This window comes from Bubalus kerabau, chromosome 4 (assembly GCF_029407905.1).
Source record: "Bubalus kerabau isolate K-KA32 ecotype Philippines breed swamp buffalo chromosome 4, PCC_UOA_SB_1v2, whole genome shotgun sequence".
NCBI classification, from domain to species: domain Eukaryota; kingdom Metazoa; phylum Chordata; class Mammalia; order Artiodactyla; family Bovidae; genus Bubalus; species Bubalus kerabau.
Window position 1 is genome coordinate 52,435,117 of NC_073627.1, and position 25,347 is coordinate 52,460,463.

The window sequence follows — 25,347 nt, forward strand, 5'->3', positions numbered from 1 at the left end:
ACTGAAATATATTTTCTTCCCATTCTTTCCATTATAATTCTTTCTCTAGTTAAGAGATTTCGTACTCTTGCTCACATCTGTGGCATCACTTTACAATCTCTGCTCTTCATGTTATCCTTTATCCTCAGAATATTTCTTCTGTCCTGCTCTTACCCATATTTTATCCATCATTCAAAGCCTAAGTCATGTCCCATCTGCTCCCTGATATCTTCCCCAAATAATTGATCCCATGTGTACTTATCTTTAGTACTAGGCAATTAGCACTTAATTATTCCTGTTTCATGCATATTAGACTGTAAGCTTTGCAACAGCAAAGAATGCAGTCCTCACAGTGTATGATCTTCGGCTGAGGCACTCAACAAATATTTGACTGTTGTTGTGAAATGTGTGTGTTAAACATAGGCCTTGAATTTCATTAGCTTGTGACATATTTCATGTTGTGGCCTTATTTCAGCTCCAAACAGTATTCAAAGAAATTAAAGGATACTTACATAAGTGAGAAGATATCCCATGGTCTTGGCTTGAAAGACTTAATATGCTTAAGATAGCAATACTTCCTATACTGATCAACAGAGTGCAATCTCTATCAAAATGTGAGCTGGCATTTTTGCAGATAAGGACAAAATATAGGTAGAAGCAGAAAGTTTTGCTGGATATGATGATCCATCAAAAATTTGTAACAGACCACTGACTGTCTTAGAATCAAAAACAACTCAACCTGATTTTACTTTTTCCTATCTTAAGTCCCTGTGAAAACAGTTATTTGCTGTGACAGAGATACTTCACAATCCTTATTCTTTCTTGGGAAAAGGTTTCTTGGAACAAGGGTTTTTGGAGTTTTGAAAGTTAAAGTATTATCATCAGTGGGTTCTGTGTGTCTGTATTTAGGCGAGGATTTATGTAATGGCTATTTTAGAAACCATCCCGATATGGCAGAATTTCAAAGCATTACAGAAATCAGAAAAACAAACATATGGATCTAAATTTTCTAATTCCATGTGGCTTGTATCCGAAGAGGACGTTGCCAGTGTTACCCTGACGTCTGCCTTTACATTGCATACTCTTCTCTCCGGGAGATTTGTAGCTTATTTGAATTTTGTAGCAGTAGGCTTACAAGGTGGTGACACCAAATAATATAGAAATAATAAACGCCCAAATGGGTGCTTCTGCTCTGCAGTATAGTATGTTCCCTTCTGATATTCTCATCTCTTATCGGTGACTAAGTATATTTTATTTTTATTTTCAGATAGCAGAACAAATTGGTATAACATATCAGCTCAACAAAATTTAGCTCAGTTTGTCTTTAGGCCAGGATATCAGTTGAATGGAAAAATGAGAGATTGTGGATCCCGCCTTGCCTCAGACTTAAAGTATCTCAGTATTGAAGTAATGGACATTGCCGGTACTATTTTGAGGACGCTGGTTAAAGAAACAAACAAAAAAAATCGAAATGCATGTTTGTAAGGTTGTAGTAAATGTCAGTTAAACTTCAGAGATTTTGTTTCATTTCCTTTCCTTTGTTTCATTTCATTATTCTGTTTTAAAAAATTGTATTTTCTACCTTACAATAAAGTTAACTATATCATATAAATACTATGAATCATAAAGAAATATATGTATTTCTTTAAGTTGTTTATTTTTGGCTGTGGTCGGTCTTTGTTGCTGCACGGGCTTTTCTCTAGTTGTGGCAAGTGGGGGCTACTCTCTGGTTGCAGTGCGTGGGTTTCTCACTGCAGTGGCTTCTCCTCTTCTTCTTCTTTTCTTCGCGGGCTTCAGTAATTGTGCCCTGTGGGCTCCAGAGTGCATGATCAATAGTTGTGACACACGGGGCTTAATTGCTCTGTGGTATGTGTGATCTTCCCAGATCAGGGATCGAACCTGTGTGTCCTGCATTGGCAGGCAGATTCTTTCCACTGAGCCTCCAGGGAAGTCTCATTATATTTTTGTAAGAGTAAAATATAAAAATTAAAATGTTTTTAGATTGAATTTTTATAATAAGAATGTACAAAACAAATTCATGAAGTGGAATTTATTTTAAAAAAAAATTCCGCTTGTTAAAAGATCTGTAAGAGAACAAAAAGACAGGTCAGAACAGGGTAAGAAAATACTTGAAAATCATATCTAATAAAAGGTTTATATCCAGAATATATAAAGAACTTTTAAAATTTGAGAATAAGATCCATAAATAATTTCTTACATTTTTATAGTCATTTGATTTTCAGCAGGGGTGCCAGGATAATCCTCTGGGTTGGGAAAGAATATCTTTTCAATAAGTGATGCTGAAACAAGTGGATATTCAGCATTCAAAAGAAGTGAAGTTGAACTCCTACCTCACATGATTTATAAAAATTAATTCAAAATTAGAGACCTAAATGCTAGAGCTAAAAATATAAAACTCTTTGCAGAAAACATAGTTATAAATCTTTGTATATTTGGACTGGGCAGTGTTTTTTTTGGTATGAAAACAAAAGCATAAGCAACTAAGGAAAATATAGATAAATTAGACTTCATCAAAGTTAAAAACTTGGATGTTTCAAAGCATACCATGAAGAAAGTGAAAAGATGACATAGGAAGGGGAGAAAATATTTATAAACCATGTTTTTGCTAAGGGATTTACATTCTGAGCATATGCTTAACTCTTATTTATGACTGAACAATAAAAAGACAACTCAATTTTGGGCAAATGTTTTGAATAGACATTTCTCCAAGAAGGTATATAAATTAACTAAAATGCACATGAAAAAGATATTTAAAAAACGCACATCAAAACTACAATGAGATACCTCTTCACACCCACTAGGATGGATAAAATAAAAATGATAGACCATAACAAGTGGTGTTGAGGATGTGGAAAATTTGGGGCCCTCATACACTGGTGTAGCCACAGTTTATCAGTTCCTCAAAAGGTTAAATATAGACCTAACTGTTCCACTCCTAGTCGTATGAACGCTAGAAAATTGGAAGCCCAAGTCCACATAAATACCTATGTACTAATGTTCATAGAAGCATTATTCATAGTAGCCTGTTAAAACAACCCAAATATTCATCAGCTGGTATAAGTGTGGTATATCCATACAGTGCAATATTATTCAGCCATTAAAAGGAATGAACTGTTGATACATGGTACAACATGGATAAACATTGAAAACATAATTGAAAAAAGCACTCACAAAAGGCCACATTGTATGGTTCCATTTATATGAATTATCCAGAATAGACAAATATGCAGAAACTGGACAGATTCCTGTATCAAAAGCTGATGGGTAGGGAAAAAGAAGAGTGACTGCTAAGGGTATGGACTTTCTTTTTTGGGTGATGAAAATGTTCTGAAATTAGATAGCGATCCTAGTATCATTCTGTAGAATATACCAAATACCATAGAACTGTATACTTCAAAAGGATCAATCTTCTGGTGTGTGAATTATATTTCAGCAAAAATATTAACCCAGTTTTTTAAATTGGCAAAAGCTTTACATAGGTATTTTACCAAGGAAAATAAATGGATGGCAGATAAGTTCATGAACCACAACAACAGCAACTTGTTCAGCCCATATTTGGCCAACACCCATATTTGGCCTGGAGAAGGCAGTGGCACCCCACTCCAGTACTCTTGCCTGGAAAATCCCATGGACGGAGGAGCCTGGTAGGCTGCAGTCCATGGGGTCTTGAAGAGTTAGACACGACTGAGCGCCTTCACTTTCACTTTTCACTTTTATGCATTGGAGAAGGAAATGGCAACCCACTCCAGTATTCTTGCCTGGAGAATCCCAGGGACAGAGGAGCCTGGTGGACTGTCAACTATGGGGTCACACAGAGTCGGACACGACTGAAGCAACTTAGCAGCAGCAGCTGCATATTTGACCAGAATAGCTGAAATCAAAATGAGTGACAACACCAAATTCTACTGTGGATACAGAAGAACTGAAAGTGTCACATTTTGCTGGTGGGAATGTGAATGGATCATCTCCTTTGTCAAAGTGTTTTGCATTTTCTCATAATCTTAAACATAAAATTATTATCTCCATGTAAACATTCATGTACTAGGATCAGCAACTCCATTCCTAGATATATATTTTAAAAAACTTCAGTTCAGTCATCTCCTACTCTTTGCAACCCCATGGACTGCAGCACGCCAGGCCTCCCTATCCATCACCAACTGCTGGAGTTTACTCAGGCTCCTGTCCATTGAGTCACTGATGGCATCCAGTCATCTCATTCTCTGTCGTCCCCTTCCCCTCTCACCTTCAGTCTTTCCCAGCATCAGGGTCTTTTCAAACGAGTCTGCTCTTTGCATCAGGTGGCCAAAGGATTGGAGTTTCAGCTTCAACATCAGTCCTTGCAATGAATGTTCAGGACTGATTTCCTTTAGTATTGACTTGTTTGATCGCCTTGCAGTCCAAGGGACTCTCAAGAGCCTTCTCCAACACCACAGTTCAAAAGCATCAGTTCTTCAGTGCTTAGCTTTCTTTATAGTCCAGCTATCACATCCATCCGTGACTACTGGAAAAACCAGAGCCTTGACTAGATGGACCTTTGTTGGTAGAGTAATGTCTCTGCTTTTTAATATGCTGTCTAGATTGGACATAACTTTTCTTCCAAGGACCAAGCGTCTTTTTATTTCATGGCTGCAGCCACTATCTGCAGTGATTTTGGAGCCCCCTAAAATAAAGTCTGCCACTGTTTCCGCTGTTTCTCCATCTATTTGCCATGAAGTGATGAGACCGGATGCCATGGTCTTTGTTTTCTGAACGTTGAGCTTTAAGCCAACTTTTTCACTCTCCTCTTTTACTTTTGTCAAGAGGCTCTTTAGTTCTTCTTCACTTTCTGCCATAAGGGTGGTGTCAATCCGCATATCTGAGGTTATTGATATTTCTCCCAGCAATCTTGATTCCAGCTTGTGCTTCATCCAGCCCAGTGTTTCTCATGATGTACTGTGCATGTAAGTTAAATAAGTAAGGTGACAATATACAGCCTCGATGTACTCCTTTTCCTATTTGGAACCAGTCTGTTGTTCCATGTCCAGGTCTAACTATTGCTTCCTGATCTGCACATAGGTTTCTCAAGAGGCAGGTCAGGTGATCTGGTATTCCCATCTCTTTCAGAATTTTCCACAGTTTATTGTGATGCACACAGTCAAAGGCTTTGGCGTAGTCAATAAAGCAGAAATAGATGTTTTTCTGAAACTCTTTTGCTTCTTCGATGATCTAGCAGATGTTGTCAGTTTGATCTCTGTTTGCTCTGCCTTTTTTAAAACCAGCTTGAACATCTGGAAGTTCACAGTTCACGTATTGTTGAAGCCTGGCTTGGAGAATTTTGAGCATTACTTTACTAGCGTGTGAGATGAGTGCAATTGTGCGGTAGTTTGAGCATTCTTTGGCATTGCCTTTCTTTGGGATTGAAATGAAAACTGACCTTTTCCATTCCTGTGGCCACTGCTGAGTTTTCCAAATTTGCTGGCATATTGAGTGCAGCACTTTCACACCATCATCTTTCAGGATTTGAAATAGCTGGAATTCCATCACCTCCACTAGCTTTGTTCTTAGTGCTGCCTCCTAAGGCCCACTTGACTTCACATTCCGGGATGTCTGGCTCTAGGTGATTATCTGGGTCGTGAAGATCTTCTTTGTACAGTTCTTGTGTGTATTCTTGCCACCTCTTCTTAATATCTTCTGCTTCTGTTAGGTCCATACCATTTCTGTTCTTTAATGTGTCCATCTTTGCATGAAATGTTCCCTTGGTATCTCTTATTTTGTTGAAGAGATCTCTAGTCTTTCCCATTCTGTTGTTTTCCTCTATTTCTTTGTGCACTGATCGCTGAGGAAGGCTTTCTTATCTCTCCTTGCTATTCTTTGGAACTCTGCATTCAAATGGGTATATCTTTCCTTTTCTCCTTTGAATGTAATAAAGCTTACATTCATACAAAAACTTGTGCAGAAATGTTTATGGCAGCTTTATTTGTAATAACCAAAGCTGGAAACAAATGTCCTTTTGCCAATGACTGGATAAACAAACTGTAGTACTTCCATACAATGAGATTATATTCGGGAATAAAAAGGAAGGAATTGATACCTGTAGGAAAATGTAGAGTGATTGAATCTCAGATGCTTAATGGTAAGTGAAAGAGGTAAGATTCAGTGTAGTACATACTTCATTTATAGAACATTCTGGAAAATGCAGAGCCATGGAATGGGAGAAAAGGTAAGTACCTAAGAGGAATTTTGCTTATTGGTGAGATGAGAGTAATTTCTCTTTATGCAGATCAGATTTTATTTCAGTTTGTTTTTCCTGGTTGTTAGTGAGCCATAGTTCTTATTTTTTTTTTTTTTTTATATTAATGTGGTCATAAAATAAAGGGTTGATTCATGATTTTTAATTTTATGGTGGGTAGTGGTACATTTTGGGAGGCAGGCAATGTTTTTGCCTGTTGATTTTGGTCAGTTTCATCCTGTGTCTCTCATGGTATTCTCTGTGGATATACATCCTTATGTCTCATGTTTCTTCTGCCCTCTGGAGGCTTTATAGGTTGCCATGGCTGGAATATTCTTCCCCTCTGACTCCCTAGCTTGTTTAAGGAAACGTTCCATGCTTCCTTTAGACTAATTTAGACCTTTTCATTTTTTTTTTCTCTTACTATCTTATATTTCTTTGTAACACCACAAAATTCAGTTTTATACCAATTATTTGTATAACCATTTAACATCTATCCAATTCTGTATCCTCCAAGCCTCCATCCTCAAAGACTATAGTCTCTGTTCATAGTCAAGTCATGTTTGGTATTACCAGAGTCCTTCCCCCACCCCCACCCCCCCTTCCATAGAGTCTTGATTCTTTTAGAATCATGTCTGCCTTTGATAATTTTCTTAAAAGATTAGTGGAGCCAGTGCAAATCCTGTCAGAGAAGGAATCTCCTCTTGGTGATGCTTTTCTTTTCTATTTTCTCTTTATAGGGAAGCTCAACAGCCAAGACTCCTACAATAATTTTGCCAACAACAACCCTGGCAACCCTCGACTCTCTCCTCTTCCCAGCCTGATGGTGTTGATGCCTCTCGCCCAAATCAAGCAGCCAATGACACTTGGTACCATCACCAAACGAACAGGGTAAGGCCTCAGGCTTGAGACTTTTTAAATAGCTATTTTAGAGGATTAAATACATAAAAATAAAGCATACTTTTTCCTTGGGTGGTTTTGATTATGTTCTTCATTCCCAGCCCACATGAGGCTTAATGTCAGCTGATTAAGTACAAAGTATAGAATGTGCGCAGACACGTTCATGCACAAGCATGTGCACACACATGCATAGAGAAAAACAAAGCAGTGACAAGTTGTGAGAACTCGTATTGGCTAATGAAAACCAGATCCATCTACTCAGTCTTGTAGTTCCTGCCTTGTGGCTTTGTCCGAAAGTAGTACAGTTTCATTTTCTTGATTTTGTGGACATGATTTGGATTTATAATGGCCCCCAAATTTTGACTAAGGAGAGAGAACTTAAATTGACAACCATGCTTCTGATACTTTGAAAAGGCATCTATATTGAGGTACCACTTACATATAATAATCTGTCATTATTGTTGTGCTAGGTGGTAAAGTGCTGACATGAGATACTTTTGTAAGAAGAAATACTCATTCTCAGGGACCAGGCCTTTGAGCTCCAGATTTCACTGTGACACCGAAATTGACCCTCTGACTAGTGGAGTGGTGTTTTCCTATAAAGTGATCCTATTTTGAATGTAGAAATTGAGTTTGTGGTGTATTAAGGGGGGAAAAAAAAGAAGCTGGGAAACAGAAAACCTAGCTCCAAAATCTGACATCTTGTGATACAAATCATTTGGCTATATTTTTAAAACTTGATTTCCGCTTTTTAACCCTTCAGTAGTAGCTTAAGTAGAATTTTTACTTCCCTTTCCTCTTTTAGTTTCTTAATTTAAAATAAATAAGAGTGACTACGAATAGTAAAGGTGTTACGAACTTAAATTTACAGATAGCTGGCTTTTTTCTTTGGATAATGATACATTTCTGGGATATAGAATCAAATAAAAATGGGACTAAATCTTGAATCATAATCTTAGTATTTTTTCATTCACAGACGTCAGTATATAATTGTACCTTTTTTGGTCTATCTTTCCTGAATATAAGTGAAAGAACACTCAAAATTGTTCCTCATGATTTTAATTTTATTTCTAAGATAGTGACTAAAGTTCTGTGCCTGAAATTGTGTGATGTTAGAATTTAATTCAAACTATTTGTGGGGAGGATTAGAAAATGAGTTTTCTGGGGGCTTCCCTGGTGGCTCAGATGGTAAAGAATCCACCTGCAGTACAGGAGACCCAAGTTTGATCCCTGGGTTAGGAAGATCCCCTGGAGAAGGGAATGGCTACCCACTCCAGTATTCTTGCCTGGAGAATTCCATGGACAGAGAAGCCTGGTGGGCTATAGGGGGTCTCATAGAGTTGGTCCGTTGGGACTCATAGAGTTGGTTATGACTGAGTGACTAATACACACTTAGAAAGTGAGTTTACTTTTGCATATATTTGAAACTTCCCTTGATAAAAAGATAAACTCCATCACACGTTTTTTACTCTCTCTCTTGCTATTCTTTCTGTGTGTCCTTAGATGGGTAGAAACTATTTATCATCTAGTCTCTTCCTAAGCTACCATACTGTATGAACTTAGATAACTTTTATGTTTCCTTTTCTTTTTAAAAACTTGATTACAGTTCCTAGATTTCTTAGAGCATGTGTATTATGTTCCTTGTATCCTAGATAATTTAATAATTATTAATGAATTAAGTGATAGGAATTTTAATTGTGTTCTTTGAAATTAATATAAGTTTAAGGTACATGTATCATATTTTTTGCTGGGCTTTTATCTCAGTTCTTAAACCCTTTTATTTTTGCCAAATTTTAAAATTCTTTTTAGCACGTCCTTTCTTATAGTGTTTAGAGAGAAAAATTAATATTTGTCCCATAATGAGTACTTGGCTTTTAATTTCCAAAATTTTGATAGAGATTCATTTAGACTTACTGGGGAAAAAAGTGTTATTAGACCCGTAAAAGGAATTCCTGGGGAGGGATGTGGGAGGGAGAGTCAGGTTGGAGGGACACATACGCAACTGAGGGTGATTCATGTTGATGTATGGCAAAAACCACCACAATATTGTAAAGAAATTATCCTCCAATTAAAATAAATCAATTATTTTAATAAAAAAGGGAATTGCTGCATGCCCAGATTTTCCAAATGTTAACAGTTTAATGAATTTGCCTTATTTATCTTTTCTCACTCCATACAGACGCACTCACATACATACACATCCACCAAAAACTCATTTTATTAGTTTTTTTCTTCCATATGTCTGTTGTCTATAATGAATTCTTTACTTGTGGCAGAGCTTTAGTGCTCCGTAAATTACCCCATCCACTCTTTTTTTCCCCTCCCCTCCTACTATTCTTTTTTCCTCTTCCTATTAACACAGATTACCGTGACAAAAAACACTTTGATGATAGTATTCATAACTTATGCAGGTCACTGCTAGATTATAAGACCTAATACTCTTAAACCATTTTCTGAAGGGTTTGTTGACTGTATTCAGAAATTGCTATTGTGACATTACTTATAATTCTTTGTTGTTGTTCAGTCTTTAAGTCATGTCCGACTCTTTGCCATCCCATGGACTGCAGCATGCCAGGCTTCCCTGACCTTGTCTGTATAATTCTTATAGTACTGTTTGGTCATAGAATTTTCAGAGTGTAGTTTGTGGTTTTACTATCTCAACTCTTAGCATTTTCATTGACATACATGTATTTTGACTAACCAAAAGTAGTACTTGTTTTGGGAGAGTAAGGTATTCCTTGAATTTCCATTTTTGACATATGGTGAGATTTGAAGCACATCCCAAAGCACATCTAATGGTTTGAATCATTAGATTTCTTCCATTAGATTTTATTATTTACATTAATTTCATTTTTATTTAAATTTTTCTTTTTTTTTTTTTTTTTTTTTACTGTGACCAGTTCTTAAGCTGGAGAAGGCAGAGGCACCCCACTCCAGTACTCTTGCCTGGAGAATCCCAGGGACGGGGGAGCCTGGTGGGCTGCCGTCTATGGGGTCGCACAGAGTCGGACACGACTGAAGCGACTTAGCAGCAACAGCAGCGGCAGTTCTTAAGCTGCATTTAGCTCACTTGCATTATTTCCATCAAGTTTTATTGTGTTTCCTGAGGATTTTAATTACCACATTAAGGTCACCAGAGTGATGAGCAAATAGTCTTTTAATTTTCCAGGTCATTGTGGAAATCCTAATTTACTCTAACTTTGCTTCAATGAAAGGTGTTTTCTAGCATTTAAAAAATAAAGCTTACAGATATATTTGACAATTATGTAGAAAGAGAACACAGAGCTGACTCATTTATAGGCATAAAGTTCCAATACACCTAATATTATATCTAGTTACAAATACATATTCCGTGTCCTAGATATTTGCCATAATGGCATAAAATAAATATTAAAAAATACATTCTAGCATAGAGATTTCCAAGGATTGCTTAGGATCCTGTATTTAAATAACCGAATTTAGATGGAAACCTCAACCCAAACCTACAGGGGATAGACGTGTGCTTACCACGCTTCACATCTGCCCCCTTATTTATAGAAAGATACATCCCTGAAAGCCTGTGCAGTGTCAGGGACCATCTGTCTTACTCAAAGACATTCGCAAGGCCAGTAGAACTGCAAATGGCAGAAGACAGATGTATTTACACCTTCATGTTCTGTACCTTGAAGCAGCACTGGGAGGAAATAAGGCCTATTTTGGCAACAGCTGTTGCTCAGCCCAACTGTGGTATACGCTGATGAAGGTGAAAGATGTGCTAGGAATCGTTTGGTTTAATAGCCGCTCATTCAAACAAAACCCATTTCTTCCAGTCTAAGACTAGAGGATTGGAAAGGCCTCCATCCTGTTTTTATCATGTGTAAATCAGCATAGTTCTCATCTTTTAAAAGTGAAAGTGGGTGCCAAGGGATCGCTCCTTGTTTTGGAGTGTGAATTTTTTGTAGTAGGGACGAAGCAATAGCTCATAGATGTTTGACTGAATTAATGGATCAAATACGTGATGAAGGGTTTTTTTAAAATGCTTCCTATGTAAAAACTTACTAAGTAGACAATTTTTCATCAATATGCTTAATTTTACATACATTAAATCTAAAATTATTGACATGTACATCATTTTGTGGGCACAAGCGGGGAATAGGACATTTCAAAAAGTGGTCAGAGAGATTTCCCTGGTAGTCCAGTGGCTAAGACTCCACATTCCCAGTGCAGGGGCCCGGGTTGGATCCCTAGTCAGGGAACTAGATCCCACATGCTGCAACCAAGAGTTCACAAGCCACAACTAAAGATCCTGCATTCTGCAACCAAGATCGAAGATCTCAGATGCCTCAACTAAGACCCTGCACAGCCAAATAAATAAACAAATAAATTTTTTTTAAGTGGTCTTAGTAATTTCATGGGAATAAAAAATATAGAAATTGGGAATGAAGTTACTTCCTTGCCCTTCACTAGCTGACATGTTTAGTGAAGTAACCTGATACGATTTGTTGTCTTTCACTGGTTTTCTTAAATCAAGCAGCTTCCTGCTACTTCCTCTCTCCACCATGTTTGTATGTATTCATTTTTTTGTGAACAGTTTGAGCTAGGTTAGGAACCTTGGGCCTGACTCTGGAGAAGTAGGCTAGGGAATATAGAGAAACAATACCATCTTAGAAGTCTGAAGCTCCATCTTCTTATCTTGGTTCTGCCATTTCCAGTGTGCCTACGTGAATTTCGTCATTGACATTGGCATATAGTCCTTGAGGGAGGTTTGTTCCTCTTTCTAATTCACTTTGGTCTGCCTTGGCTTATTTAGACACTTTGACCTAAGCCTCAAATCTTATAGGTGAAGTTTGAAGAATTAAATGGGAAAGATTTGGAAAAAGACACCCCTCCACCCCCCGCCCAGTTACAGTGGGGTTTGTTTTTCAGTCACTAAGTTGTGTCCTACACAAAAAGAGTGATGGTCAACTCTGTGACCCAATGGACTGCAACACGCCAGGCTCCCCTGTCCTTCACTATCTCCCAGAGTTTGCTCAAACTTGTATCCACTGACTTGGTGATGCTGTCTAACCATCTGATTCTCTGGCGCCCTCTTCTCCTGTTGCGTTCAGTTTTTCCCAGCATCAGGATCTGTTCCAATGAGTTGGCTCTTTGCATCAGGTGGCCAAAGTAATGGAACTTCAGCATCAGTATCAGTCCTTCCAATGAACATTCAGGGTTGATTTCCTTTAGAATTGACTGGTTTGATCTCCTTGTAGTCCAAATGGTAATTCTCCACTTCCTAGTCCTGTCTTATCCATGTATTATTTCTTGATAACTAAGCTATAAATGTTTCATTCCAGATATAAAATAACTAGTAATGTATATTTTCATTAGGATGGATATTTCTACATGTGCAACATACATGCACAGTTTGAGTTTCCAGTTTTTGTACTAAGTCAGTAGAGTACTTAAGCCATTCCATACTTTGTTCCCTGTTACCATAAATCTGTGAATTTTGGGGAGTGGGAATAGGGAGGAGATTAAGTCTCCTGTATAATGTATTACAAGTCAGCAAGGATTATTTTCTATGGAAATTTGGAAATATGTGTGTGCTATTCTAGTCTCTCTTCTGCCACATCTGGCGGAAATTGAACAAGAGATTTTTTTTCTGATGAAAATCTTGAGCTTGTAGTTTAAATTTGCATGTTGAATATATCTCAGATTAGAAAATTCACCTGGATATTTCAGCTTGAATTTGCCTTCAGAACAATAATTTGAGAGCCAGTAGTGCCATAGGTCTCTTTAGTATTTAAATTAATGAAAAATTTAGAGTAATACTTGAAAATGATATGAGGACTAACTTGCTTGTATGCACATGGGGAATGTGAGTCCATCAAAGTTACTGTTTAACACGAGGGGGTTTAGGGTGTAGCACAGTCATTGGGGTTCCTGGAATGCGGTGTTAGACTATATGGCTTTTCTTTACTATTTTACAGATAGTATTGTACAGCCCTTTCTCTGTTCAGTATGTTTAATATTTATATGGGCTCATTCTTATGTCTGTTAAGTGACAGTGCTTGAATTCTCATAGGACATGATTAGTTGGAAAGTGGAACTTTCAGAATTTTTTGTTTGTTTTTAATTGGAGAATAATTGCTTTACATTCTTGTGTTAGTTTCTTTTGTACAACAATGTCAATCAGCTATAAGTATACATATATATATATGGGGAGATATATCTATCTATCTCCCCTCTCCTTGAATCTCCCTTCCACTCCCCCCATCCCACCCGTCTAGGTCATCACAGAGCACGGAGCACCAAGCTGAGCTCCCTGTGTTGTATAGCAAGTCCCCACTAGCTGTCTCTTTTACACATGGTAGTGTATATGTCACTGCTTCTCTCTCAATTCATCCCACCTGCTCCTTTCTTTGCTGTTTTTTAGATGCCAACTATTCTTTAACTCTGAAGATGGTGAAATCTAATTATTACTGCCTTTTAGCCGCAGAGTCAGGTTATAAAGGGTTTTACCATGTTCAAATAAAATCTGATTTTATTTTCCTCTTAACATTTGAACAGTCTTTTTATTAGTCTTATTTTCAGCTAGGAAGACCAAAGCTTATGTGGTACTGTGTGGCCTTTAAAAAAAATGAATCAGAGTTTAAAGAGTTGCATAGTATTAATGATTTGATATGGGACCTCCCAGGTAGCACTAGTGGTAAAGAAACCCACCTGCCAGTTCAGGGGACATAAAAGACACGGGTTCGATCCCTGGGTTGGGAAGATCCCCTGGAGAAGGGCACAGCAACCCACTCCAGTATTCTTGCCTGGAGACTCCCATGGACAGAGGAGTCTGGCGGGCTACAGTCCATAGGGTCAAAAAGAATTGGACACAATTGATGCGACTTAGCACGCAGGCACACAATGATTTGATATATAGCACAATTCTTTCTTGTCTTCTGAGAATCTCCAGAAGAAACACTTTGAGAACCAGTGGCAATGTCACTTAATGCTGGACTAGTATTTCTGATTTGTAGTCTCTTGGCCAACCCTGATGTTTTCCAATCAGAATTCAGCTTCAGAAGGACATAATCATGACTAAGTGGATAGTTTTATATGGATTGCTCAACCTGCTGAAACTTACTAGTGTTTGGAAATATACACATTCTTAACACCTGAATATGATAATTGGAGTTGCATTTGTTAATGCAGACCATTTTAATTCAGCATGCACTCTGACTCACGTGCTGTTTTCCTCCTTCAAACCACCCCTTGTAAAACTACAGCTGCGGGATTCTGAGGGGAAAGCCATAGGTGAAGACAGCTGGATCATGGACTTGGCCTTTGTGACTTTTTATTTTCATTCTTTCACTACTGAGAAAAGATGAGGCGGGCACATTTCAAAAGAACAGCTGACACTCCCCATACCAAGTCAGTGATCACATCAGTCACTCTAATTCTTTGGTGTTTATGGGTCTTCTTTTCCATGTACGTGGCGGAGATCCCGTTTGTAGGAGCGGCTAAGAAGTGGGTGAGTATAGGCTGGGACCATGCCAGAAAGGAGGTCTCACCTGTTTCCCCCTTCCCCTGTCTTCTTCTCCTTGAGCTGGGCCAGTCTCTAGATTCTTCTTTGGCCAAAGAAGGATGACTTTTAATGCATCCAGCTGAATTGTACTGTGAACAGTGAGAGCTGTGTTGTCTTAAAGCTTGACCATGCTGCTGTTCACTGCATGCCCGCTCATTGCAGTGTCTAGAGAGTGAGAGTTAACAGTGCGTTTGGGGATCGTGAAGTTGTGGAAATCGTCTTGTTGGTAACATGCTGCTATTGCCTGGGAAGGAGAATCTAGCAGATTTTTTTTTTTAAGTGTTTAATTTGTTCAGCTAATATGTTACTTTTTATACATAAGGAAATTTAAACTTGGTAGAAGGTATTTACTGGTAAAAGGTATTTACTTGGTAAAAGGTATTTACTGGACAATAAGCTGGTCTTTTGAACTGTAGAAACTTAAAGTTTTGTTTCATTTTTGTTTGTTTGGTTTCGGGGGTCACTCAGAAGCCATTTAAGGCATAAAGGACTAAGATAAAACTTGCAAATTATTTGCAATGAATCAGCATTATTCTGATGTTTGGGTGTTTTTTTTTTTAACTTTTTATTTTATATTGGAGTATGCTGCTGCTGCTGCTAAGTCTCTTCAGTCGTGTCCGACTCTGTGCGACCCCATAGACGGCAGCCCACCAGGCTCCGCCGTCCCTGGGATTCCCCGGGCAAGAACACTGGAGTGGGTTGCCATTTCCTTCTCCAGTGCATGAGAGTGAAAAGTGAAAGTGAAGTCGCTCAGTCGTGTCCAACTCTTAGCGACCCCATGGACTGCAGCCTACCAGGCCCTTCCATCCATGGGATTTTCCAGGCAAGAGAACTGGAGTGGGGTGCCATGGCCTTCTCCAATATTGGAGTATAGCTGATTAACAATGTTGTGATAGTTTCAGGTGGACAGCAAAAGCACTTAGCCATACATATGCATGTATCCATTTTCCCCCAAACTCCCCTCCCTTCCAGGCTGCCTCTTAACATTGAGCAGGCATAGTTAGGGAGTTTGGGGTGGACCTGTATACACTGCTGTATTTAAAATGGATAACCAGGTTCCAATGGGAACCCTGTATTCTGATATTTGGAATGAGATGGGAGACTTATCCAGCTTCTATACAATGTATGGAAAAGAGCAACTCATGCCCAGACGTTCCAGATCACAAAGGCTTCTGTCAGAATTGTTTGGACTGTTTGATTAATTCAGGTGTCTGCCTAAGGAAGAAAATGAAAAGAGGTTGGGTAGTATGTGTCAACAATAGCTTCTTATTTAGGCAGTATCTTAGGGGCTTCCCTCATAGCTCAGTTGGTAAAGAATCCGCCTGCAATGCAGGAGGCCCCAGTTCGATTCCTGGATCGGGAAGATCCACTGGAGGAGGGATGGGCTACCCACTCCGGTATTCTTGGGCTTCCCTTGTGGCTCAGCTGGTAAAGAATCTGCCTGCAATGCAGCAGACCTGGGTTCGGAAGATCTCTGAGTTAGGAAGATCCCCTGGAGAAGGGAAAGGCTACCCACTCCAGTATTCTGGCCTGGAGAATTCCATGGACTGTATAGTCCGTGGGGTGGCAGAGTTGGACGTGACTGAGCAACTTTTACTTTCACTTGTGGGCATGTGGAAATGTTTTGAACCTTCTGTTTTCTGATCATTATTTCATGGCATCACAGTGCCATTGAGAGATTGGTGTCTTCACATGGTCACAGTTATTTAAATTGGTGTTGGTCAAAATACAAGATGAGTTCCATTAACATTTTGTTTCTGATGTAATCAGTGAATCATGAAATCAATGGACAGGGGAATCATGGCTAACTTTTTTTTCATTAATGAAATAGAATATAATAAAATGTAATCTTGCTCCTTGTTCTTCAAACTTAACAACCTTATATTATCTAGGAGCTTGTTAGAAATAGAGAATTGAAGGTCCCACCCAGACCTACCTACCTTGTCATAATATGAATTAATCGTCACTGAAACTAAATCCCAGCATTAATGTCTACAAAACATTGAAATGGAAAAAGTAAAATTGATTACAAACACAACTCCCCACATTCATTAAATTATTTCAGTTTGTTGTGTTCAGGTACATATGAGCTTATACTTTAGTACATTTATCCCTCAGTATCCGAGGGGGATCGGTTCCCACCCTGTACTGAAATCTGTGGATGGTCAAGTTCCTTATATGAAATGGCCTAGTATTTGCATAACCTACACACATCTATAGGAGAAGGCAATGGCACCCCACTCCAGTACTCTTGCCTGGAAAATCCCATGGACGGAGGAGCCTGGTAGGCTGCAGTCCATGGGGTCGCAAAGAGTCGGACATGACTGAGCGCCTTCACTTTCACTTTTCACTTTCATGCATTGGAGAAAGAAATGGCAACCCACTCCAGTGTTCTTGCCTGGGGAATCCCAGGGATGGGGGAGCCTGGTGGGCTGCCATCTGTGGGATCGCACAGAGTCGGACACGACTGAAGCGACTTAGTAGCAGCAGTAGCACACACATCTATGCAGATACTTTAAGTCTTTTCTAAGTTGTAAATAGTTGCTGGTGCATAGCAAGTTTTACCTTTTGGAACTTTCTGGAATTTTTTTTTCTGAATATTTTTTATCTATGGCTGGTTGTGGGTATGGGCCTTCTGGATATGGAGGGCCAACTGCATATTTCCGTGGGTCATAGTCAAAACAATTTTGAAATGCATTGTTTTAGATGTGAGTGATGAAATCATATCTCTGGTTGTGGTCTTATCATTAACTGTGGGAGAGATTTCTTTGCTTTGCATTTGAATCATCTCTAAAGTTTTCTAATATCTCTGTCTTCCAACTCACAGTTTCTTCTAATATTAGTAGTCTCTTGCTTTTTTGTTCTCTTCTTCATATCTTCTGTACTTCAGTCCTCAGAACTGTACTCAGTGTTGTGTGTCCACTTCACTGGGAGATTGATGCTAATTAGCATGAGTTTTCTGTTTCAATGTTCTTGGCACCAAAGTTGAAGGAGAGAATTATCAAGTTATGCAGTGCTCTTTCTTTCTCAGTTTGTTATGTCTTCCTTCCAAATGTTAGATGCAACAACAGTATTTTGTTCTGGATATAATTAAGTCAGTCTTCTTTCTGTGCAAGTATGCATAGCATGTCTTAAATGCTATGAACAGAATATTAAGAAGAAATATGTGTAACATGGAAGTCTGCCTTTATATCCCCAGCTATATTTAAAACAAGCAATTGTGGCTTTAGTTTCCTGTATTCCAACCTAGCCTGGTATAGGCCAGATAGAGGAAGCTAACCTCTTCTGTCATTATTAAGAGAAATGCTGATTTCCTGGAATGTGACCCTAAAATGGAAGTAAATCATACCGCAGACTTGTATTTAGTGTTAGTTCCTTTGACCAGCAGTATGCAGTACAACTTACTGTAATTAAGCAGCTTAGAAAATACGTACTTTCTGTGACTCTGAGACAACTGGTGAACGGCAACAATGCTTATCAAATTTTTATCGAGTCCTCTTTCACTAGTGTTAAACATTTCGTGTCGCACAACCACACATGTGTTGCTACTGGTTCCACTCTTTTCTCCGTCCAGTTATTCCATTTAATTTGTACTTTGTTTTAAAGGGCCTCTGAAGTAAATTTTATTTTACCTTAGGAACCCTACAGGGGTGCTCCAGAAAAGGGGGAGAAACAGAGCATTTTGAAATCTGTAACCTTATGAAAATGAAGGGACTTGTTACCACACATCCTTCTGTTCAATGGTTATGTCAGACTTGTTAGTATTGACAGCAGAATTGCAAACGATTACTAATTTTTTTAGCCATTTTATCCATACTCTTTAACAGTATGATCAACATGTATTTGTTAATATTAAATGAATTTTCCTCTAATATTTTTTGTGCATTTTCCCCCCTTTTCCATGAAGGCCTTATCTGTTTGGAGCGGGGTGTTTTTCCATAAAAGCTCCATGGTGAGTCTCAGTTCAGTCCCGCATGCCTAATTCATTTGCTGTACTCTCCGAAAGTAACTCTGTTTTGTACTTTGTTTTCAATTGCATGGCCTGATCACAGATAGATGCACCGAATTACTGAGTCATTGGTAGATGTTGGTATTTATGCCTGAAAAGATTAGTTTTCTTGGTTTCATTTCATTTCTTGAAAATTTGCATTAAAAAATCATAGAATAATATTTAAAAAAAAAGAAAGGAGAAGAATTCTCTCATAATAATGCTGGTATATAAGACATGGCCAACACCCACATTTAAAGCTTTTAGTATTATAGTGATAGAAGATAGAAACTCCCTATATGACATGCTGAACTTCTGAAGACATGATTTATTTTGAAATATAAATATATTTGTTATACTAAAAATACCCTATAAATTTTTACTGCATTTTATTTGGTACCAAAGGCAAAAGAGTCCGTTCTGTTTTGAATAGTTTAGGTAGTTAAGGAGCTAGCTACATGGGGAAATTTGGGTTTTACGTACAAACTCGTAAATTCCTAAATAACTTATTATTTTGAGTTATTAGCACCTACCCACTATAACTCATTTACATTCTTATATGAGTGCATAAAATATAACTTTGTCAGTCTTAGCATGATGATCATAGAAAAGAAACAGTATATTTCATACTTTTATGTAAAGATGTGCAATAGAATGTGTCTAGAGCTTGGTGTAATATGTTTAACAAAATAGTTAAGAGTCAGAGCTCCAGAATCAGACTGTCTAGGTCTTAAATTCCAGGTCACACACTTACTACCCATATGATCTTGGGCACTTTTCTAAAGCCAGTCTATATCTTGGTTTCCTTATCTCTATTAGAGTTACCAGTAGTACCTACCTTATAGGTTCATTATGAGGATTAAATGAACCAACGTATAAATTACTTAGAACAGTCCCTGGCACATAATAAGAGCTCAGTAAATGTTACCTGCCATGCTCTGATTTCTTTTCTGGTTTAAGGGGGAAATTCCATTTTTGAGAAGAAACTTCTTTAAGTTAGATCTTTATTTTGTTTTGGTTCTAGGAATGAGTGAGCCCAAGAGACATTTTGGTTAATTTATATCAATTTTATAAATTTAGTCAGAATACATGTATGTGCAATTCTCATAACTACTTCTGAGACTTGTTTATACTGTCTTATGGTCCTAGGGAAAAGTCTTACAGTCTTTTTTCCTCTTGGACAAAAAGAAACTTAAATAATTTGACACAAACTAATTTCAGTGTTCATACGCTAATAGGAACATCTGAAAATTTCATTATTGCATTAGAGTAGGGTGATAAATCATCGTAAAGATTTACTCTTTAGAATGTAGTATCAAAATTAGTACACAGATTGTGAAACTGTGATAAGCAAATTCAGGCTATACATGAGTAAAAATTCCCTGAAAGTCAATCTTCATTCTTGTGTTAACTAGATTTTCTTCCAAAAACAAATAAGACGCATGGATCTTACTGAGGAGCTTGTAGCAAACAGTGGAGTTTTAAATGCCAGATTCAACATATGACAAGATTTCTTTGTAGACTCAATTTAGAACTGAATTCCATCTCGGGATAAATTTCTCATTTTAAGTACAAAGAAAAGAGTTTTAGTATGTTAATAAAGTTTGAAGTTTTAGCATAGATGTAAAGATGGAATGACAAATGTTGTATGTGAAATAAGAAAAGCCCATGCCTTCAACAGCTTATGTGCTCCTCAAATTTAAGCAAAAGCACTTGTCAACCAGAAATGATTTGAGGTTGAAACAAGATTAAAAGAGCCAGATTAAAGAAAGGGATATATGAAATATAGTAGACTTTTAAATCATTGCCTGTCTTTTAGAAGACTGCTTTGTGGTTTGTTTGATGCCATCGTTAGCTAGCAAGAAACTCGTTTTTAGTCACTTGTACTAGCCTAAAAGATCCTCCTTTAAAATACGTCTCTTTACTGGTGATGCATGTTTTTCCCATTAAGATCTTAATGAAACCTCAAATTAAGGCAGCAAAATGAATATAAATTTGACAACTTCTTCCATGTTGTTTATAAAAAGCTTCTTTGTTTTAAGAGTTTTTACTATTTTTCCATGTTGTTTAGCATTCAACCTGAGAATGTTTTTATTTACTGTTTTAGAATAAATATTATGTTAAATAAAATTATTTATTTCATCAAGTTTTTAGGACTTTCAGTATAGGGTAGGATTTGTATTTTGGAAGAATATGAAACTTTTATAGTTCCTTTTAAAATGTTATATGAATTTCATACAAATTTTTATTATTTTTCAGTTGAAACAGTTATATTTAGCTGAGATTTTGCTTTTGATCGATCACAATTTCTGCTCATTTCTCCATTCTTTGATAAACTGTTTTAATTGTTTAAATGCATGTGGCTTCAGATGAGTCAGTTTATAATAATTTCTTTTCCTTTGACAACCAAATAAGCTTGTTGGAAAGTTAACTATGCAGACCAACTTCAACACTTGAGCCATTTTATACATTCTGAAGATTATGTGTTTTCTAGGATTTGGGAATTTAAATGATGGTATAAATGATGTAAAAGAATCACACACATGATACACTTTTTAAATGCAGAAAATTTAAGAGAAATACAGTGAAATTTTAAAAATGAATTTTGCTTTCAATATTACAAATAAGTAGCAAGTTGTTATGGAGTTCCTAATCTGCATCTAGTAAACTTTCCTAGTTTTTGAATTTCTTAGTGAAAGAAAAAATATATGCAGAACAGTATAGACAAAAGGTAGTTCATTTGAATATATCTTTATAGTATATAAGGGTAATTTTAAAAAAGAGTTAAAACTTACGTATCAAATTATATTTAAAGTTTTAATTAGTGCCAAGTTTTCAATATGTTTATAAATAGTTAATTTAAACTAATCTAGTTATTCTGACACTACTGAAAAAAATATAAATTCATTTTCAGAAGAAAAGATTTATATGGAGAGGAGACTCTTATCTGCTGGGTTCAAAGAAAATCTCTTAGATCTTTAAAAAGAATTTGTGATAGAGTACTTTTAGATACCTGGTTAGTATCTTTTTAAAATATATAGTACTTTCATTTTCCTTCTTAGTTTTTATTTTCGAAAATAAATCTGAGAATGAGGGAAACTTCTAAATTCCTTTTGAAAGGCTAATCACAGTGAGGAATATAAAGAAAAGCTTTTTCTCTTTAACACAAGGTATAACACCACTTGTAATTCTTATATAAATATTGTCTAAGATTTGAACTAAAGTATTGCCTGTACCCTTGTGATTTAGGGAATGAAAGAAACGGTGCTTCTATCTCAGCTGAGCCCTTTTCCATGCTTGTGTCCTAAACAAGGCCCCAGACCTCATTGTTGCTTTTCATGTCATCCACAGATTCACCACTCATATCCTATTTTATAGAACATAGAAAATTATCCAGATGCACATAATTTTGCTATAATTTTAAAGCCTATATCATTAGTGTCTTGCTTTTTTTTTTTTTGGTCTGTCTGTGGTTAGAGTGTGGAGAAAAAAACAAGCAGAGAAATTTAATATGTTTATCTGACTGAATTACATAATACAGAAGGAGCCAATGGGTAACTTCAATAGTCTTTGTAAATATTTTTAAAGATGTCATCATGTTAGTGTCCCTAGAACATCTGATGGCATTAAAAATGATTCTCTTTCTATGGTTAGATGGTTAGGTCTCCCAGAAGAAATGACGAAATATTAAAATCCTGAGTTTCAATTTAGCACTTTATTTGTTATTGTTTTTTAATCATATATTTATATTAGTTTTGATTTTGTTGTCTCTTAATAAGTTTTGTAAATGTGATGTTTTCTGATATGGTGAAGGTCGAATTCATTCTGTAGTCCATTATGTTTTGCTCACAAGTGAAGGCAAATTTTTCTTTTAATTTTTGACCTTGGAATTATTTATGGCACAGGAGAGTATAGTGCAGGAGTCATTAATGGATAGGAGTCCACCAGCTCTATCAGGATGTTTTGTATTCATTTGTAACGATGACACAATTGAATTTCTGGACCCCCGTATACACATAATTTTTTTTCTATCAACTCATAATTGAGTAAATTAGTTAAGCAGTGAGAGGCATTTGTTTTAAACTTGCAAATGTCTTATAATAGAATTTTTAAAGTCTCTTTCAGAAGATAAAGGGAGATAGATATTGAGAAGAAAGAAAAGAAGGCTAATATTGGAGTGCTTTTCTAAAATGGTTGGAACACCAATCTATAAATAAGCATGAGTTACAAGGCTAGCACTTTTCTCTTTTATTCTTTTCACATATGTATCATTTTTCAATATTTTATCTTTCTGCCAATAAAAGGTAATTTTGCAATAGAAATATTTTGGGTCATTGGGAAAAGTTCAATTCTGCTTCCACCCAATATTCCACCTGGTCTTGGTCTTTTAAAATTTTAGGATAAAGGGGAAATTGAATCAATATTAAATTTTCTTCCTTTGGATATTTCATATAGAAAATACTTTATTAATAATAATATTTTCTTTAGATTATGTCTCTTTTCTATTTTTCTGAAAATCTTGTACACATATACTGCACATATTTAAAATTTCTATTTTGCTTAAATACCATAATCATTCCAAAGGTAGATTGATGATAGGACTAACTTGTTATGACTATGTTCACCAAATATGCTAAGTACCCAATACATTGCCTTGTGTCATGTAGGAGGTGGCAAGTTATTTTCAGGGATAAAAACTTTTAATATTAAATGCGAACTTTTACTGATGTGATTTATGAAGGCCCTATCAGAAGAATAAGAAGAAATGATGAAATATAAGAATAAAAATGATAACTTTTTCATAATTTTAAGAATATTTTTAACATTAAGGTACTTATTCTCTGCAGGAAGTAATGAGTTTATGTAAAATGATACTATATTGATGGATTTTAGTCATGTGTTCAGAAACTGAGTTATGTGTAACATTAAAGAAGTCTGAGACTTCAGCTTTTGACATTGAATAATTAGACTGTAAGCCAGTAAACATACAAAATATATATTTGCTTGACTAAAGACTAAATTGATTATTATATTACAAAGGTAGCCAACTGGCCCAGTAGCAAGTTTTAAAATCTATTTAGTATACATAGCTTAGATGCACCATAGACTCTCTTAAGAAGTGGCATGCTACTTGTTTTCTGTCTTGTTGCTTCAGTTCAGTTCAGTTCAGTCACACAGTCGTTCCCAACTCTTTGTGACGCCATGGATTGCAGCATGCCAGGCCTCCCTGTCCATCACCAACTCCCAGAGTTTACTCAAATTCCGGTGTCCATTGAGTCAGTGATGCCATCCAACCATCTCATCTTCTGTCATCCCCTTCTCCTCCCGCCTTCGATCTTTCCCAGCATCAGGGTATTTTCAAATGAGTCAGTTCTTCACATCAGGTGGCCAAAGTATTGGAGCGTCAGGTTCAGTCTTGTTGCTTACCACATGATTTAAACAACAAAAACAAAAATAACTCAGGAATTTGCAAAGAACTTTGAATTTGTATATTTTGTACTGTCATTGCTCCTTGATGGTGATTCTAGTAAAAAAATAAGTCATACAGTAGAAACACCTTTCAAAAAAATTCTGGAATATTTTTCCCCCCTTCTCTCCTCAGCCTTCCAGCCTCCAGAAACTAGCCAATGGAAGTTAAAAGATGCTATTAATAGTTACAGGAACTTACAGTTCCCTGATAGCAGTTCGATAACAGAAACGAGGGCTCAGTGGTAAAGAATCCACCTGTCAATGCAGGAGACAGAGGAGACGTGGGTTTGATCCCTGGGTCAGGAAGATCCCTTGGAGGAGGAATTGGCAACCCACCCCAGTATTCTTGCTGGGAAAATCCAAGTCCATGGGGTTGCAAAGAATTGGTCATTACTGAGCACACACACAATGGAAATAAAGACTACGAAGGAACCTTTCAAATAGCTGAGAAAAGAAGAGAAGCGAAAGGCAGAGGTGAAAGGGAAAGAAATACTGAACTGAATGTAGAATTCCAGAGAATAGCAAGGAGAGACAAGAAAGCCTTCTTAAGTGAACAATGCAAAGAAATAGAGGAAAATAATAGAATGGGAAAGACTAGAGATCACTTCAAGAAAATTGAAGATACCAAAGGAACAGTTCATGCAAAGATGAGCACAATAAAAAACAGAAACAGTAAGACCTAACAGAAGCAGAAGAGATGGCAGGGAGGGATACACAGAAGAACTGTACAAAAAAGGTCTTAATGACCTGGATAACCATGATGGTGTGGTCACTCACATTCTGGAGTGTAATGTCAAGTGGGCCTTAAGAAGCATTACTATAAACAAAGCTGGTGGAGATGATGGAATTCCCGCTGAGCTATTTAAAATCCTAAAAGATGTTGCTGTTAAAGTGCTGCACTCAACATACCAGCAAATTTTGAAAACTCAGCAGTGGCCACAGGTCTGGAAGAAGGTCAGTTTTCATTCTAGTCCCAAAGAAGGCCAGTGCCAAAGAATGTTCAAACTACCATACAACTGTGCTCATTTCACATGCTAGCAAGGTAATGCTCAAAATCCTTCAAGCCAGGCTTCTACAGTATGTGAACCAAGAACTTCCAGATGTGTAAGCGGGATTTAGGAAAGGCAGAGGAACCAGAGATCAAATTGTGAACATCGTTGGATCATAGAAAAAGCAAGAGAGTTCCAGGAAACATCTACTTCTTCATTGACTACATGAAAGCCTTTGAGTGTGTGGATCACA

At 37.0% G+C, this 25,347-nt stretch overlaps 1 protein-coding gene across 1 annotated transcript in view; it reads left to right on the forward strand.

The window, feature by feature from the left end:
* BCAS3 (BCAS3 microtubule associated cell migration factor) overlaps window positions 1–25,347 on the forward strand; it is a 589,753-nt gene that overhangs the window by 236,065 nt on the left and 328,341 nt on the right. The window contains exons 18-19 of the mRNA XM_055579668.1: window positions 6,949–7,099; window positions 18,556–18,600. Coding sequence (XP_055435643.1) covers window positions 6,949–7,099; window positions 18,556–18,600 — 196 coding nt within the window. The remainder of the gene's footprint in view (window positions 1–6,948; window positions 7,100–18,555; window positions 18,601–25,347) is intronic.